This window comes from Mauremys mutica, chromosome 3 (assembly GCF_020497125.1).
Source record: "Mauremys mutica isolate MM-2020 ecotype Southern chromosome 3, ASM2049712v1, whole genome shotgun sequence".
Taxonomy (NCBI): Eukaryota; Metazoa; Chordata; order Testudines; family Geoemydidae; genus Mauremys; species Mauremys mutica.
Genome location: NC_059074.1, coordinates 17,268,950 through 17,287,620, shown reverse-complemented (window position 1 = coordinate 17,287,620; position 18,671 = coordinate 17,268,950). Strand labels below are relative to the sequence as shown.

Genomic DNA, 18,671 nt, shown 5'->3' with positions numbered 1-18,671 from the left:
AGTGAGGAGGAGATATCCATGGAGGAGAGCCAGGTTTCGGATTTCATCTGAGGCTTTTCATTACTAGGTTAATATGGGATGCTTAGCTTAGAGGTGATACTCTCAGGAAGTTTAAATGCTGATTCTGTCTTATGCTTCTAATCTTGTCAATTCTAGGATCACTTAAAAGCCAACTTTCCAACTGGTGAAAAGCTGATGTCAAAGTACTCTTCATAGCTTATCAGATATTTTCACTGTTCATATTAATCCAACTATTTCCTCACTTTTCCCCTCCGTGATGCATGTATTCATTGGCATACATTTCTCCTGTTCTAGGGCTGCCTATGAGCTGTGAGACAATGGCTCTTTTCAAGAAAACTGCATTGAAGCACTAGTTGTGAGACTGCTCCATGCTTCTGTCTCCATATCTTTTCCATATTGTTGACAGGCATGTGGGGTAGAGGATGAGTCAGGGTCTTGCACTAAGAGTTCCAGAAGGCTGGAGATTGGCCAATAGTCACGTAGAGGTTGAGAAAAAAGCCTCCATTCAGTATGGAGCAGCCAGCCCAATTGCGGAGTAGAATTCTCTCCTTTAAGCAGGCTTCAGTGCATGATGCCTATGACAGGACACTGAACTCTTAACGCCTTCTGAGCTTACCCTTCATAGGCCGCTCCTGACTCTAATGGCTCTTGAATCATCTCCTCTAGCCTCCTTGCCAATACAGAAGCCTCCTGCAGTAAATTCTTGAATGCTTTAAGTGACTCCCTTGATTTATGTGAAATTAATGCTAACCTTCTAGGCATTATGATTCACAACGTCTAATATTATGACTGATAAGTAGTAATTAACATTTGTGCGCTTGTTCAGAAATGTAATTAAATCTTTGTTACAATAAATTAGGCTGTTTGTTTTCCTTTTGCATTGTGGATTTTCTGGGAAAAGGTCCAAAGTTTCAATATTTCCTACTTTTAGTGAGCAGTGGAAGTGTTTTAACAACTTGAGGGTGTCAGAAGGTTTTTGATAACTCACTTTCTCTTCTCTTTCCAGTGGGTAATCATGGATACGACAACGTCCTACCAGAAATGCACCCAATCTTCTTGGCCTATGGTCCTGCCTTTAGAAAGAATACCACCAAAGAAGCCATGAGTCTTGCAGATCTGTATCCTTTGTTGTGCCATCTGCTTGGTATCAGTTCATTGCCAAACAACGGGTCATTCAGCAATGTGGAAGATTTGCTTCTTACGGAAGTTCCAAGAGACCTGAATCCGAGATATTATGCACAGGAGTCCTATGCCTATTTTATAGGAGTTTTTCTTGGTAGCATTCTTGTTGTTGTTTTTCTTCTAGTTTTTATTAAACACATAACCCAGAGCCACCTACCTAGAATGCAGGTACAACACACTGAAATTTCCCAGCCGTTACTACAAGGGTAATATTACTTTCCAATGAAGGTACTTTAATAAAAACAATGAAAAGTTATTCTAGGTATTTTGAGCTTAAAAGAAGTTTTCCTAGAAATTATTAGGTTAGGAAATCTGCAAAAATAAATGCACATGGTGCACTGGGGTAAATATGTAACAGATGCGTACAGGGAGAGCATGTTTCTGTTGCACCATATAACCACTTAATTTTTCAGGGGTTGAAAACCCCTCTAGATAATACTGGAAGGATATGTATATAGATATTTAGTACCTTTAAACCCTTGGATACCTCATTTTAAGTTAATATTGGGAAATAGAAATCATTTTAGATTCACTAAGCTCTTGGTCCTTATCTTCTGGATTTAAACAAAAATCTATTTAGGTTAAGAAAAGAGTGTAAGGGATCCACCGTGGAAGGATGGGCAGATAGTATAGATTTTATCCAAAATGCTCTGATTTTGTGCATTCAATATAAATATCACTATAATAGTGTTTGTACAAGTTGCAAAGCCATGTATGTCTCTGAATTCTCTCTCTAAATTATAGCAACTAAAATACATACCTTGATATATTCCAATGTTGTTACTATAATAATCAGTCAGTATTAAATTTATTTGAACTGCTATTTGGTTAAAAAGTTTAAGGCTTCAATGAACTAAAATATTCAATAGCGAAGTAGGAAAAACATCGTAACTAACAAGAACCTACATGGGTCTGTATCATACCAGGAAAACTGAGCTGAATTATCAAAAGGATGCTATCTCATGGAAGTAATAGACAACAAAATATTGGACACAGCAGGCCAAATCCCCCCCAGTTTAAGCAGCTGTGATTCCACTGATGCCAGTGGAGCTGAGCCCCTACTGCTCAGCAGTGAGTTTGACTGCCCTTTTTAAATAATAATCTTTGCAAGGTGGGGGATGTGTAGGACTTTCTTTGCAGCCATAGGGTAATCTGCATCACATTGTTGCAGACAGGAATCTGGAAAGTTTCCACAGAAACTATACTGATGCAGTGGATACTGCTCAGGAGTGATGTGGCAATGAGACCCTCTCTCATTCAAGATCTATTGTAATTCTAAGTTCTTAAAAACTAGTAAAATTCTTTATGTAAAAACATTTTTTTGTCTGAATTGTAAAGGGTGGCTTTTGCTTGAAAGTGGATCAGACAGGATAGTCTGAAATAAGCAAGAAAACTGATATAATTAGCAGGAATTCTTCCTTAATGCAACTTGTGTAGCAACAAAATTTGCTTGTGAGCTGTAACTATAATTCTGCTGCTGTAGCAGACATCTTTATAGCTGAAATAGATGATTGTGCATTTTGGTCTTTAATTGTAGCAGGCAGTGTTGTGCATTTCTAAATTGAGTTATATGACCCACAGAAGGCTGGTGTTTCATGGGTTGTGGCTTATTGTCAAATTGGGGTGGGCAAGAATACTGAAACTGAGTTGATAGTCACAGAATTCAGTTTCAAAACTCAGCATTGTGTATAACTTAATCTGACTCATGTCTGTGAAATTCTGTTGTAATTGTCCTGGGGAGCATGTGCTATTGCTCAATCTCCATCTTTGCTTAGGTGGTCAAGGAAAATCACCCTGTGGCCATAGTGTCTGTAATGTAAAGCTGCCTGTTGCTGGAGAAGCCCACATCCTGTTTTTAGTGCCAGATGATAACAGAAGTAGACTAGGCAGTAGACTTTGTCTTAAAAGAATTATTTTGTTTGATGAACTAAAACAGATGAAAATGGCGTTCACAGTAGTGGTTAAGACCTTGAAGCTCAGAGCAGATGAACCTAGATTAAAATCAGGCTACCAGTAAACTTTACTAACAGAAAGGTCAGGATCCACTGCAATCTTTACTTTGGCAATCTTGTCCTCAGGAATTGGTGGAAAGTATTTTGGTTGGATGGTAAGGGGAGATGTTTTGTATAAAATCTCTACCTTTTCTGATCTTAGTAACCTATATGCAATAATTCTCTCATCAATTGAATAAATGTATTCAAATTCAGAACTGAGAGCTACAATCTGACAGCACTTCCTGCATTGCAGAAGCCTAGATAATCTTCCCTTACTCTGTCCATTTTCAGTAGCTTCTTCACTCAAGCTCTGTCTCCTCATCCCCATGACCTTGGTATTAAAAATTTCATGCAGGATAGACAATGTGATCTTTCTTTGCACAATTGAATAGTTATTTTCTCTCAACGTGGCAGGGACCTTAATGTGGCTTTTTAGCAAATGCCACAGTGAGCAAGTAAATTATATCCTCAAGGGTGTAGTAAGCACTTGCAATTTGTTTTTATATCAGGTTAAAAGTTGTATAATTCAGTCTGTTAGGCAATTTACTGATTTAGGGAAAAAGAAGTTCAGTACATCTGTCATCAATAACATTTGTACCCAGAATTCCCATTATCTAAACATACAGTTTAGTGAAGAGCAATGTGTTCTAAGAGAAAATTTTGTATTTGTGAGCCAATACCCCCAGGAAAAAGGGATTTTGCTAGTCACAAAACCTGTTTAAGTTGAAGCATGCACTGTACTGTAAAAATAACTGACAGGTTTTGAAGGGGGAAGCTGTGTGTTCAGTTGTTTGTTTGACTTTTATATCTCTACAAGCTAAAAACTGTCTTTGTTTTCATGTTTTGTTTTAGTGTAAATAAAAAACTTTAATGTCTATTGTTTAGGAATAGTTGCAGGACACCTATCTAATATGGGTTATGTTTATAAATGAACAAGCCTAAACCTGTAAGCACAAGAAATAGTACCATGGGAGAAGTGTGTTAGATGCTCCAGCCCATGCTCTTTGAAAGGGCACAGGGTGTGATGTGTGTGCCTTTTGAGTACTTTAAGATTGCATGTGATTGAGTTAGTGGAAGCTGGGGTTAAAATATATTGCAACTGTGAGTTCAGGGAATTGGAAAGCTCGCACTGTTTAACAAAACAAAACACTAAAATGTGGCATACTTTGACTCTAGTCAAGAATGTTCTTTCCTATCTGTGCTTGCAAACATAATTTTGTCAGTGCTAGTAGTGTTCAAGTTATAACTAAGATTGAGAACCTGAAACTTGTAACAGTTTTATGAAAAGATTTAATAGGCATGTGTTTTAATTACTGAAATAATTAAAAGAGTAAATAGTAAAGAAACATGGGAGAGTTCTGGTTTCATAAATTGAATGAGCAAACTAAGGGTCTGGGATATGAAACTATAAGGCCTCACATGTATTCATTATATTTTGATATATGCAACTTAACAGTCTTCATAAAAGGTATTTTCTGGCTGAGTTAACAATTACTCCTATTCCTGTCTTTATTCAATTACTTTGGAGAGAAGTAAGGTGGATGAGGTAATATCCCTTATTAGATGAACTTCTGCAAGTGAAAAGTTTTACATATACCAAGGAAATCATTCTCTGTTGAAGCACCAGAATGACTAATTTAATTCTTCCTTTATTCTGCTTCATATAGGGTATTGCCATCTCAAGTTTTTAGCATAATTCAGATGCAGATTTCCAATTAATATTCAAGCTTAGAGGTCATGATCATCTCAAATCCCATTGTGAAATATGCTCTTTCAATGCATATTACAAAAGATGCGGCTTTATAGCATCTAGTGCTGGAAGAGAAACAAAATTCCAGAAACAGGATGCCTGATGGAGAAGGTGCTACCACAGTGCCCCTCCGTGGCAAGGTAGCTCCAGTTTTAGACATCTCTACTGGTCTCATCTAAGGCATAGGAGCTGGGGCAAAACTATTTTCTAGATAACCAGATCCCACAGCACTCAAGGGCAACTCTAACCAATCCTACTGTCCTCATACTGTGTGCCAAAAGAAGCTGGCAGTTTAAAAAATAGCATGGAGAACTTAGTTTGTCTAATGGTAGAAGATCTGCCAGTGCACTTAATGAAGTTTTTACCCAAAACCCATGTCTAAAACCAATTGAGGATTTAAGCAGTCTGAGGACTCAACTAGCCAGCTTATGTGTGCTGCAACCTTCTCCAATATGGGATATTCTACATAGGTTACTGGCTAAAACTGGCACCAGCTGCTGCTTTAAGGACGGTAGGGATGCATTGATGGTTACTCAGTACCTGGGCTCTTTAAGCTCTCACCAACCTGAGCCCTTCCTGCTCCTAGCCCAGGCTGGTAGCTGCTGTGTGCCTCCTCTCCCTGCACAGCCATTTGCTGTTTGGATGATTAGCCTCTTTGAGATAAAGATCATAGTCTGCATTAACTGGGAAATGCTATCATGTGCCATAACAGCAAAAGCTGTATCAGTTCCAAAGCAATGAACAACATGCCATTTTTTTTGCTTAGAAAAAGATAGTTTAGAATACTTTCTAAAATTTATTTTACATATGTAAAATGTTTTCACAGAAACCAAAACCATACAATCAAAATATAAATATTTCACCACGTTAAGGCACTAGCCATTTAAAAATAGTCTGATCTTAAGCACATATATACATACACACATAGGTGACATTCTAAATTCCCTTTTTTCCATTTTTTTCTACCCCTGGAAAACTGGATGCAGCTCCCTTTAGAGCAGGGGTCTCAAACTCAAATGACCCCGAGGGCCGCATGAGGACGAGTGCATTGGCCCGAGGGCCGCATCACTGACACGCCCCCTTGCTGCCCCTGGCCCCACCCCCAATCCACCCCTTCCATGAGGCTCCGCCCCTGCCCTGTCTCTTCTCCACCTCCTCCCCTAAGTGCGCGGCTCCCCGCTCCTCCCCCCTCCCTCCTGGAAAGTGCTAAGCACCACCAACAGCTGTTTGGCGGCTTGGCGGCGGGAAGCGCCAGGAGCCCTCTGATTCCCAGCCGCTGCGGGCAGCTCGGAGCCTTCTGATTCCCAGCCGCGGCTGGGAGTTAAAAGGCTCTGGGCTCCCCGCCACCGTGGGCAGCTCGGAGCCTGCCGCGGCTGGGAGTTAAAAGGCTCTGGGCTCCCCGCCGCCGCGGGCAGCTCGGAGCCTTCTGATTCCCAGCCGCGGCTGGGAGTTAAAAGGCTCTGGGCTCCCCGCCGCGGCGGGCAGCTCGGAGCCTGCCGGGGCTGGGAGTTAAAGGGCTCTGGGCTCCCCGCCGCCGCGGGCAGCTCGGAGCCTTCTGATTCCCAGCCGCGGCTGGGAGTTAAAAGGCTCTGGGCTCCCCGCCGCGGGGGGCAGCTCGGAGCCTTCTGATTCCCAGCCGCGGCTGGGAGTTAAAAGGCTCTGGGCTCCCCGCCGCGGCGGGCAGCTCGGAGCCTTCTGATTCCCAGCCGCGGCGGGGAGTTAAAAGGCTCTGGGCTCCCCGCCGCGGCGGGCAGCTCGGAGCCTTCCGAGTCCCAGCCGCGGCTGGGAGTTAAAAGGCTCTGGGCTCCCCGCCGCCGCGGGCAGCTCGGAGCCTTCCGATTCCCAGCCGCGGCTGGGAGTTAAAAGGCTCTGGGCTCCCCGCCGCGGCGGGCGGCGCGGAGCCTTCCCATACCCAGCCGCGGCTGGGAGTTAAAAGGCTCTGGGCTCCCCGCCGCGGCGGGCAGCTCGGAGCCTTCCGATTCCCAGCCGCGGCTGGGAGTTAAAAGGCTCTGGGCTCCCCGCCGCGGCGGGCAGCTCGGAGCCTTCCGATTCCCAGCCGCGGCTGGGAGTTAAAAGGCTCTGGGCTCCCCGCCGCGGCGGGCAGCTCGGAGCCTTCCGATTCCCAGCCGCGGCTGGGAGTTAAAAGGCTCTGGGCTCCCCGCCGCGGCGGGCAGCTCGGAGCCTTCCGATTCCCAGCCGCGGCTGGGAGTTAAAAGGCTCTGGGCTCCCCGCCGCGGCGGGCAGCTCGGAGCCTTCCGATTCCCAGCCGCGGCTGGGAGTTAAAAGGCTCTGGGCTCCCCACTCTAGAGCTGGCCCTGGTGGGGGAGCTCCGCGGGCCGCAGGGAAGAGCTCCGCGGGCCGCATGCGGCCCGCGGGCCGCGTGTTTGAGACCCCTGCTTTAGAGCTACCAATGCCACTGAGTATCAGCAAGGCACCATTCAAGAGCAAAACTCAGCACTTTGAGCTCTTTCTTCAAACCCTGATCAGCAGCCTGGGGGTGAAGTGGCATATAGCAAATCACACTGCATCACTAAAAGGTTCAGTGGTTTTCAGATAATACCATTAGTTTACAACAGAACTTTAAAATTGTGTTAATAGGTTTAGATACAAAAAAAGATAAAGTCCATTGGTTTTTCATATCCTTACCTCAGCACTAAACAAGTTTTTCTTCATATTACAATCATGTTTTAACCAGAGAAAGCTTATCCTGAAGTGAGGGGTCCCCATTTAAAAAAAAAAGTAATCCCAAACTTGGGTTTTGTTTTTTTTTAAAGTGTATATGAACAGTAGGTAGGTAATCATATTCTCTTTAATAGTATTTTGTACTTCAAGACTGCCACCTGAGAATCTCAAAACATTTCACAAACCAACTCATTATTAAAGTCATCCCAGTTCTATAGATGAGGAAACTGTGGTAGAGAAAAGTCAACTGACTTGCACAAGGCCATGCAGAAAGTCAGAAGTGGGACAAGAACCTCGATATCCATAAACCCAGTTCTGTACTTTAAATTACACCACCTCCTAGTTAAAAAACAAGGAACATTGTACAACTTGACTTATAGTTGCAGGGGAGAACTGCCACTAGTGCTAAATTTCTATTGCTAGTTCATTTAGATACAAGAAATTGAAATCTTTGTTTCCAAGAACAATCAATATACACCAGCCAGAGAACCACTGGTTTTAAAGTAAGACCCAGGACAAATTTTTCCAACCGATACAGGAGTGCAAGAATTGTAAGAGATCACTGCTATTAAATTAAATACAAAATGCAGCCAGTTTCATTTACAAATGTTAAAGTTCAGACTCCTAGCCTAGTTTATAATTGATATTTTACAACTGTGTAAATACCCAAATGCAAAACATCTGTCTTGTTAAATGCCTTTTCCAGCAGGAAACACAGGCTCCTTTCAGTGTAGATTTGTGAATCTTGTGCTATTGAATTGTTAGTCAAGATGCAGAGGCAAACAGTTCAACAGGTTTGTCTGTACATCTTAGGCAATTTTAAATGAGTACTGTTTAAAGTGCATCATAGAATGATCAGCAAACTTGCAAATTAAACATACCATTTACTTCCAGACCCTAATATCTATGTAGTAGTGAGATTAAGACTTCCTAGATCTGCTATCCAATTAAGGGATCATCATCCTCTTGTAGCTGAAGTCGGGAAAACGGACGTGGAGAGGACACTCTATTCTTCATGATTATTATAAGGCAGGTCAGAGTAGTTAACACTAGGAGGACACCAACAACTATTCCAATTGCTTCAGGGAGATTTATGCACCACTGGTCAACTAACAAGCACTTGGTGTTGCTGAAGGTTCCATTATTGGGCTGAGGTTTTAATCCGAGGATGTGACACATCATTGGGTAGATATCAACATTATTAATTGTGTTCTGCTTGTAGCCTTTGTGAAAAGCAGGACCATGAGCAGCCAGGAATGGATGCATGCTTGGGAGAGCATTGTCATAGCCGTGGTCACCTACTAAAAGGAGAAATGCAAAGTTAATAAACAAATATAAAATTAATGTTGTAAATTAAACTAAGTTGCTTACAAACTTTGTCAGCTATATTAACTATTGTCCATTCCTTTAAAAAAAAAAAATAAAGTAATGCAACACTTGTACTAATGCCTGAAAGCCACAAGAATATTTTAATAGCAAAGTTTCCTACCTAAATATTAACAGGGTACTTTGCTGGAGTTTCTTTGGATTATGAAAGTGACTCATCACTGTCTATATGATGATATGTTTAGCCAGATGTGTTTTTTTTTTTTTTTAAAAAGTCAAGGTAGGTAATGTACTAATTCACAGCAATTCAGCAGAAGTTTTAACAAGCATTTTAACCTCTAGTTTTCATATAGGACATGCAGCAATTTGTGCTTTTTAAAAAATAAATAATTGCAGTAAAAATGCATTTAAGACAAACTATATTGTAACTTTTAGGATTCTAGCAGTATGGAATAGCAGTAAAGTATTTTTGCTGGGTTTTTTCCCTTAAGAGTAAACAATCTTGTTTTTCTCTAGGATAAACAAACTCCAGAGTATGACATTATTTAGAATGCAAACAAACAGCAACAAGCAACAACCAATCAACATAGAAACCAAACATCTTCCCTGTGTCCTGCTATGACAGCTGTACTTTACTGGGTCACTCATGTTGTTGGTTCAGGGACTGAACTCTTCAGGACCAACAGCTGGCCTCTTTTGTGCACCTGGAACCCATTTCTAGTAGTCTGCCAGGCTCAGAATTTGAAGGGTTTCAGGATGCAGAGTAGAAGCACTTTTCAATTTGGCCTTTATCTGCTGATCACTCTAGCAGCAGGGAATAGTGGGTTTTTTTTATAGCAACTATTCTAAAGACACTTGTATTTGCTTTAAACTTGTATAAGATGCCAACACAATGGTTACTGTTTGCATATTAAATACATTGTTTCTTTCCACGGTCAACAATTCTACAATCTATCTGTGGGACTGTGGACTAGGTGTCCGTGAAAGACTGACTGAAAACTGAACAGAATTCAGCTATAGATACAGATTTCCAAAGAGGTCCATGCCTCCATTTGAAATTTCCAAAAGGGGTCCACAAATGAAAGACTGAGAACTGCTGACTTTATTACAAAAAAGACTTTTTTCCTTTCTTTTATGACCGACCATTCAAAAGACTAGATATAGAGTCAAAAATAGCACTAACACTGAAAGCTATGGGATAGGGTAGCAAAACAGATCACAAAACATATGGGGTTTCCATCTCTTGTTATACTGTATATGTATGGATATAAAAAGCTTAGACAGCTACTTATTGTGACTGGTCAGTTCTAAGAGTTTGCAGCACTTTAGCTTGGATAGATTCAGTCTCCAGACACACTAGAGTCCTCATCCAAGGTTTCTTCACGATCTGAGTAACTCAACAAATTACCCATCAGACAAAGCCTTTGCAAATATCCTGTATATATCCAATTCTTGGTGGCAGTTTGTCCAAAGTGCATTTTTAACAGTATTAATCAATTCAGGATTTTGAAATGGGATTTTGTAATTTACATGATCTCATGATCCAGTGACAGTCTCTCCAGTAAGATTATTTTGTTTAGTGGTTTTGTAATGTCAGTGTTGGAATAAATCAAAGTACTTTTACCAATTGCTTGCTTTTGTTTAAGCTAAACTTATCTTTTGCTTCTATTGCTAGAAACTGGAATGGTGGCAGTGGTAGTTGTTGCTTTGTTTTTCTACTAATACCACCATTAGAAAAATGGGGGAGTCTTCATTCGCTACTCCATTAAGATGCCAATTGTGCACTCAAAAGGTATACATGGTAAAACATTCATATCTACTGTAGTTAAGTGCACAGTTTTTGGCTGTCTGGTGAGCCAGACACCCTCTTTCCTACACTGAGTCAGCTCAGAGCTCTTGGGTTCCCCTTTAGAAGAGATTCATGCCTTCCATTGATAATGTTACCTCCAATATGAAAGGAACACAGGACAGCTTTATATCCTATGCAACAATATGGATGAAACTGGGAATGTGATGGCAGTGCAGATGACCAATATTAAGTTAAGTTATTCTCCATAGACAACCACTTGTTACAGTCAGATTCATCAAGGAGATAGATGGCGGTGGCAAAGTTCCAGAGCACTAAGAATGATCATGAAATGTACTACTTATGACTTAAGATAAGACAAAACTGTTTTTTTTTGCAGCAGCAAGCTTATATTTTCCCTTTTTTGGTTACCCAAATATACAGAACATAGACACTTTGCTTTCACTACATCTGATTTTCAAAATATTGGTCTAAGTTCTCTATCAATAACTTGTGGCTACTGTGACCATTGTCATTGCAGATGTATTCATACAGACTTGGTGGTGGTATAATTCTGTACTCCGAAACCCTTCCTATTTGTTTTATTTGCCTGTCATTTTGCGTTACCCAATGCTTATGAGTTTTTGTAATGTGCATGGGACTCTCTTTGGTCACTGATAGTAGTACCTTAGGATCCAAACAATAGAAATAAAAGTTCAACACTATAAGCCACCAGGAGCATGAAGGATGAAAATACTTACATTTTGTAAGTGACCCATTTTGTACAATTGTCCAGCCCTCATCTGCAACCAGAATTATGGGTTGAATGCGCTTATTGTGATGGTAATGAAACCTGTCTGGAATCTCTTCTTTAAGATACACCTTCATGGAAGTGCTGCAGTTTTTCAGTAAGTTATATACATATGTTTTGTCTGCAAAGAAAATAGCATATGAAATAGCAACTATTCAGTTACATAGTTTGTCCATTTACTGTCATTATCCATAAGCAAACTTTTAAATTTTTTTTGAAGCCAAATGAGAGGGGGTGTCACCTAGGTACTTGATTGATTACTGACCGATCAATGTTTATGTCACCATTTGTTTCTGCTGTAACTGTGTTCATCTTCAAAGCTCTAATGGCTTCTCAGATTTTGTTGTGGAGAGAATGAAAGTTGAGGTAAAAATATAATTTCTCTAACACTCAATCACAGATAAGAAACTGAATTTTTTTTTAAATATAAAGTGAACCCTGCATTAAAGTCAGTCAGGTTTTTCTGATCATTTTTCCCATCAACCACATCAATTCTAGCCCTATTTGGGTAGTCATCAATAAGTGCTAATCTTCAGTCATGACCCTAAAATGGCATTAGGGAGTCCAGCTTTCAATTAGCATTGGTTTTAGCTCTATCAGTTTAAAACTTGACCAGTGAAATCAGGCTGTAATTGAAGGGGGATGAAAGAGGGAAAATGATAATCAAAATGATTTGGTTTAATAAGTTAAAGCCCTAAACCTCAGATCAGTATAATTTTCAATCCCCAGTGAAGTTATTTACACAGTGCTCATTATTGTGATGTAACTGACAGGGTGAGCAAAAGGAGGAAAAGCATGAATAGATTCCAAGGCCAGAAGGGACTATTGATCACCTAGTCTGATCTCCCCTATACCATAGGCCATAGAACTTCCAAAAAAAATTCTGAGAGCATATGATGATTTAAAGGTTTTCAGTGATGGAGAATCCACAACTATTTTAGAATAAGCCTCATTAACATGCGAGGGTATACAGCATGCAGGGTAAATATTAGCTATTCAACAAGTGCTCTTCATTGCCAGAGCCCAGTTATTTTTAAGTAACCAGATACCCCTAATTTAATTTATTCATTAATCTAAATAGTGCAACACGAACTGGATTGTCTTCCCAACTCCTGTGAGTAATACACCACAAGGGAAATTTCCAGCAAGAAAGGAGACAAAGTTTAACACTTTCTCAGTATTAAATTGAAAAATATACACACTCTTTCTTGGCAGTATTGCAGCAACTGGTGTCGTGTCTACTAGAGTGTAGTTACCACGGCCAATGCAGTCATCCAGTTTAATCAGCTTGTGTGGGGAACACTGGGTCATTCCATGATCACTTGTAATTATGACATTAATGTTCTCCCACAATCCCAATGCCTTGAGTTTATAAATAAGTGAACCAATGTGATTATCCACTTGTTCTAACACTTTTCTCATGTTTTCTTTATCTCCTGGTCCATATTTATGCCCACTTGCATCTGGTTCTTCCCAATAGAGTGTAGCAAAAGTAACTGGTGGGCTAGAGTTGTTCAGCCACATATTAATGTTCTCCATTCTCTCTTCAAATGTTACTGAACGATTATACTTCATAAAAAAGTGAGGTATTGTGTTGTTAATTTTTACATCAGTACCAGGCCACATTGCAGCAGCACTTCTTCTATTCTCTTGCTGCTGCTGATTTGTCACCCAAATAGGAGTTGCCTCGTTCCACCAGAAAGGATCTGTATCATTAAGCTCTGAAAACTTCTTCTTTGTATCTTTGTCATACATTGCGTTAGCCACAATGCCATGGCTTTCTTCATATAAGCCTGTCACTATGCTGTAATGGTTTGGGAAAGTTTTTGTAATAAAAGCATTTGTAACATGTTCTACCAACACACCATCCTCAATAAACTCCTGGAGATGAGGAAGTCTATAGTTTTTCAGATAGTCAGCCCTGAAACCATCAAAAGACACCAGGAGTATTGAATTGTAGTTAGCATTTCCACCATAACAGGCTAGAATTCCAGAAAGAAAGAGTGTTAACATTAATTTCATTGCGGACAACATTTCAAAGTGTTCCCAGCAGCCAATCTGATGTACCTGAAAAATTAAAAAAAGAAGATTTTATTATACATGCAATCTAAAATATGTGTTACACTGTAGATGGCTTAGATAGCTATGTTAAATATTTAAAATTTTTCATGTCTTTCCAGAGAGGATTTTAACTGTGAGCTCACTATTGGCCCAATCTTGGATTCACTGAAGTAAATGGTAAAATTTCCATTGACATCAATAGCAGCAGAATTGGCCCCAGTTGTTTAGGTAAATACATGACCAATTTAACTTTTCACTTCATAAATTCTATTAATTATAGACTAGTCATCCTAACTTTGATACTTGGAAAGATAGTGGAACAAATTATCATTTTGTAATCGTCTAGAGCAGGGGTTCTCAAACTGAGGGTCAGAATCCCTCAGGGGGTCATGAAGTTATTACCTTGAGGGCTGCAAGCTGTCAGCCTCCACCCTAAACCCCGCTTTGCATTCAGCATTTATAATGGTGTTAAATATATAAAATATATAAAAAAGTGTTTTTAATTTATAAGAGGTTTGCTATGTGAAAGGGGTCACCAGTACAAAAGGTTGAGAACTACTGATCTAGAGGATAATACAGCAATAGGGAACAGCTAACATGGATTTGTCAAGAACAAATCATGCCAAACCAACCTAATTTCCTTCTTTGACATGGTTGCTGGCCTAGTGAATATGGATAAACAGTAGATGTGATTCATCCTGATTTTAGTAAGGCTTTGACACAATCCCATATCATTCTCACAACCAAACTATGGAAACGTGGTCTATTAATGAAGTAACTATATTGTGGGTACACAACTCATTGAAAGACTGTACTCAAAGAGTCATTATCAATGACTCGTCAAAATGGGAGAATATATCTAGTGGGGTTCTGCAGGCATCCATTCTGGGTCCATTACTATTCAATATTTTCATTAATGACCTGGATAATGGAATGGAGAGTGTGGTTTTAAAATGTGCGGACACCACCAAGCTGGGAGGGGTTGCTAGCACTTTGGAGGACAGAATTAGGATCCAAGAGGACCTTGACAAATTAGAAAATTTGTCTCAAACTGACTACAATTAATAACAAAAAAATTAAAATGCACACACACACAATGGGGAATAACAGGCTACGCAGTAGTACTGCAGGGATCTGGGGGTTGTAGTGGATCACAAATTGAATATGAGGCAACAATGTGAGGCACTCGAGAAACAGGCTAATATTCTGGGGTGTATTAACAGGAGTATTGTACATAAAATATATGAAGTAATTGTCCCACTTTACTTGGCACTTGTGAGGCCTCTGCTAGAGTAGTACCGTGTCCAGCTTTGGGCATTGCAAAAACTGCAGAGAGTCAAAAGAGCAATATAACTGATAAAAGGTTTAGAAAAATCAGGCCTATGAGGAAATTAATTATTTTTATTAAAGGTAAAAAACTGGGAATATTTAGTTTTGAGAAAAGAAGACAGAGTGGGAACTTCTTGAGAAACAGACATTTAATTTGTGGCAAGATGGGGTGTCAATCTATGGACTAACTGTCAGTGTGAACCATGCTGATATCCACTACTAACAGTTTACTAATGCACTTTGATCTAGTCCTCTTTGAAAACAGGACCAGATCAAAGCACATTAATGAATTGTTAATGCACATCAGTAGTGTTCACAGACAGTCCGCAGCAGGCTAGCACTAGGTAGATTTGAACACCAGTTTGCAGAAAACTAATTGTTTGTGGACAACTCCTTGACTGCTGCACAGGTAACACTGCCAAATCGACCAGGAGTTCTACCTTCATCAAAGCTAGAACTTGGACTGCTACACACTACTATATCAGACTGAAAATATGTTCTTTACAAGTCAGTTTTTTCAATGAGAGAGAATTTTTAGAGTAGTAACTTCATGCTGTAGCATAATATCATCGTCAGACCGTTCATTAATCTAGAAAACAGCAATGCAAGTTCTGAAGGCATGTTTTACAAAGTTATCTAAGAGACAGACAGAGATTGGCCTGGAGCAGAGAGGATGTGCTGCAATTTAGCATGGGTGGCATGAGGACTGTGTAGGAAGGACTAGGATTGCCTAATAAATTGCTAAGAAACATGATGTGAAGTTCCAGGTCGCACAAATCATCCTACAATATCAGAGGACATATTCCTGAAGCGTGGGCCAGTCAAGCAATATTGCTTGAAGATTAATTTTAACAGCATGCTTCTGACAAACTCTACTGTACATGTGCAAGAGACAGTTTTCTGTGTTTTGTAGGTTAGCCAAATCAGGGGCATCATATGGTACCTCCTTCACAATTGAACTATTTCCCCTGCCAAGTTTCAAGTATCCATTTCAAACCCTGAAATACCGGTGCTCTTAAAAGTCTAAGAGATAGCTTTACTTTGTTAAAGCTGCCTATTTTCCCCTTAGTTTAAGGATTTTTTTGAAGCTTTAAATAAAAAAATTAATTCAGCCTGAAGCAGAGATCAAGCATGAAAAATTTCAACCCAAACAGTTTGCCAAAAGGAATAAGCAGTTGCAGACAGGGGGTTAGAATGGAAAGTGTTTAGCCACCTGTATAATAGGTGTTGCTACTATACAGACAGAAACATAAGCCTTGAAAACCGACATTCCCCCCTCCCATTTAGTTTTTTAATATTCATGAATTTTGTGTAGTGTAATGAAAGTTGGGTGAACTAATTAGCACAGTAGCATATATATATATATATATATATATATAGACATCTAAAGAGCCATAAATTCAATCCAAATCCTTAACCTAAAGTGGATTCTGTTTGAACAAGAAGTTTAACAAAACTATTCCCAAACCTTCAGAGTGCCAAAACTGAAGCTCTTGCAACCCCTGACTGAGGCACCAGCTGTAGACATGTTTTTTTAAAAGAGTAGAATTTCAGCCAGTCTTCATACATTCTTTATGGCAACAGCCTTTGCTAGTAGATCAAGGCCAATAGCTTGTCTAGAGGGGAGGTTTTGGACTGCTGTAGTTACCTTGCTGCAAAAATCCCTAATACAAACAAAATCTTAGATACCACTGTAAGAATCACCTCAGAAATGCCACAGGCAGATTTTCTAAACTCTTTCTTAAACTTTTGGTCTACGTTTGACTTTTTACTTCTAATTGCTATAAGAGATAAGTATTTGATAACTATTTCTATTCACATTGTGACAATGTATACCTGTTACACCCTGGTTTTCCATTCGAGAGTCATTTCACGGGAATAGGCTACAAAGTGTTGACTATTCTTTAAGTAAGAAGTTTAGAACTGTAGTTTAAATTTAGAGTCCGAATGTTTAGGATTGCCTTTACAAATGATAAATGTGTTATAATAATTCCCCTAACCTATGTTAATAAGGTCAAGTGATGGCATTAGTGACACTGGAATCCATGAAAGTCTAATTTACGTTTCACTATATTTTCACTGTGTGCTACTCAATTTGGAAAAATGACGCTAGACTGGCCAGTTTAACTTCCTGGTTAACATCCATTAATACAATGTGTTGCATTAGAAGTCACAATACGACAGAGGAATTTTAAATCCAACACATAAATCCACCCCCATGCTCATTGAAACATCATTAAAATAGTTTTGCATTAAAGAAAGGATCTAAAATTGGGATCTAAACTAGTCTTTTTCCTCTGATATATGAAGTTAAGGGAAGCTACCTGTGATTCAACACTTCAAAAAAACAATAATAATATTTTCTCACAAAGTGAAATGAGTACTATGAAATAGGATGGCAATCTAATTTCAGAATATGTAAATCCACATATCTTGCACACTACTCAGCTGTCACAGGCAAAGAAACAAAATACAAGGAAAGGGGAAAAGCCAGTATCCATTTCTGGTTTACATCCCCATGGGACATCTGCGTACAACTGCATCAGCAGGAATACATGCTCGCATACACAGATTCTCACTCAGGTGGCCACGCTACGCTCCCATTTTCTATTCCCAACACATTTCCTTAGCTGAAAATAAATCCAGACTCCATCTTCTCCAGCCACTTTACCGAGGACATGGCATTTATTTAATACCTTTCATTCTCAAGGATCCCAGATCACCCCCCCCCCCGCCCACACTACAGTGAACGGGGATCACTTTATCTTCCCCCAAAACGCAGCCACCTCTGGGTTGAAACTGAACAACTGTCACATATGCCCATGCCCAGCCCAGCGACACCCAGGGACGCAGTGAAGGACGTTGCGTGCAACTGGCACCGCAGGCAAGGAAGGGCGGGCCCCCTGCCAGGCCCCCAAGCCACTGGGGGCGGGGACGGATCCAGGCAGGTGCACCTCACCAGGTACTTGGGATGGGAGGCGGGCTTACTGGATTAGGAGATAAGGGGACACTCCCCCGCCAGGCAGTCGGGGCGGGCACCGTACATGGGGGTGGGGGGTCCAACCCTACTGTCAAAAGATGGGGAGGGGAGACCCCTCTGCCTACACCTCCCCCGGGGGCGCAGGCTCCCGCAACTCGCCCCTACCACAGCCGGGAACCTCAACTTACCCCTCCGCGTCCCCGGGCAGCGCCAGAAGGTCACTCGCTCGCTGCTGCGCGGTTTCCTCACAAGGCGAGAAACGAACGGAGCATTCGCGCCTGCGCAGTGAAACCACCTCTCTTCCTTCAACGGCAGCCCCAACTGCCAAAACTGAACCGCAATACCACAGGCTATAGTCGCGGGCGAGGGAGGGAGGGGGGCCGTTATTGAGAGCCGGTGACTCTCTGGTTGGTCAGAGCGCCCGCGGCCTGTGATCTGATTGGCCTGCTGGGCTCCGGAGCGGAAAGGAAATGTAAGGAGCTGTTTGGCTCCTAGAGGGTGCAGGTGCGAGGTGAGAGAGAGGGCGCTGCGCGGTGCTGTGGGCGGGCACGCGCTGGGCGCTGGTGTGTGGGGCAGGGGAGCAGGCAGGGCAGCAGGCTAATGGGGGCGTGGGTCGGGCTGTGGGAAGAAGGACAAGCTTTGTGCGCTCAGTGGGAGGGGCAGATGCAGCGAGCTGCTGTGGAGTAGTTGCATGGCACCACAGCCCTCACCTGTATCCTGCCATAGCTTCCCATTGACCCCCCCGGCAC

The 18,671-nt window shown here is 41.2% G+C and overlaps 2 protein-coding genes across 3 annotated transcripts in view; one reads left to right on the top strand and one right to left on the bottom strand.

The window, feature by feature from the left end:
* ENPP5 (ectonucleotide pyrophosphatase/phosphodiesterase family member 5) overlaps positions 1-10,582 on the top strand; it is a 29,144-nt gene extending 18,562 nt beyond the window's left edge. For both annotated transcript variants that reach the window (XM_045009347.1, XM_045009348.1), the window contains exons 4-5: positions 1,028-4,743; positions 9,472-10,582. In XM_045009347.1, the coding sequence (XP_044865282.1) occupies positions 1,028-1,413 (386 nt within the window). In that variant the 3' untranslated portion in view covers positions 1,414-4,743; positions 9,472-10,582. The remainder of the gene's footprint in view (positions 1-1,027; positions 4,744-9,471) is intronic.
* Positions 7,350-18,296, bottom strand: ENPP4 (ectonucleotide pyrophosphatase/phosphodiesterase 4). Its single transcript, XM_045009349.1, has 4 exons — positions 18,111-18,296; positions 12,755-13,619; positions 11,503-11,673; positions 7,350-8,930 (listed from the first exon to the last, which is right to left on the bottom strand). Exons 2-4 carry the CDS (start codon positions 13,584-13,586, stop codon positions 8,569-8,571), a joined length of 1,365 nt encoding a protein of 454 aa, XP_044865284.1. The 5' UTR covers positions 13,587-13,619; positions 18,111-18,296; the 3' UTR covers positions 7,350-8,568.
* Between the last annotated feature and the right edge of the window lie 375 nt (positions 18,297-18,671).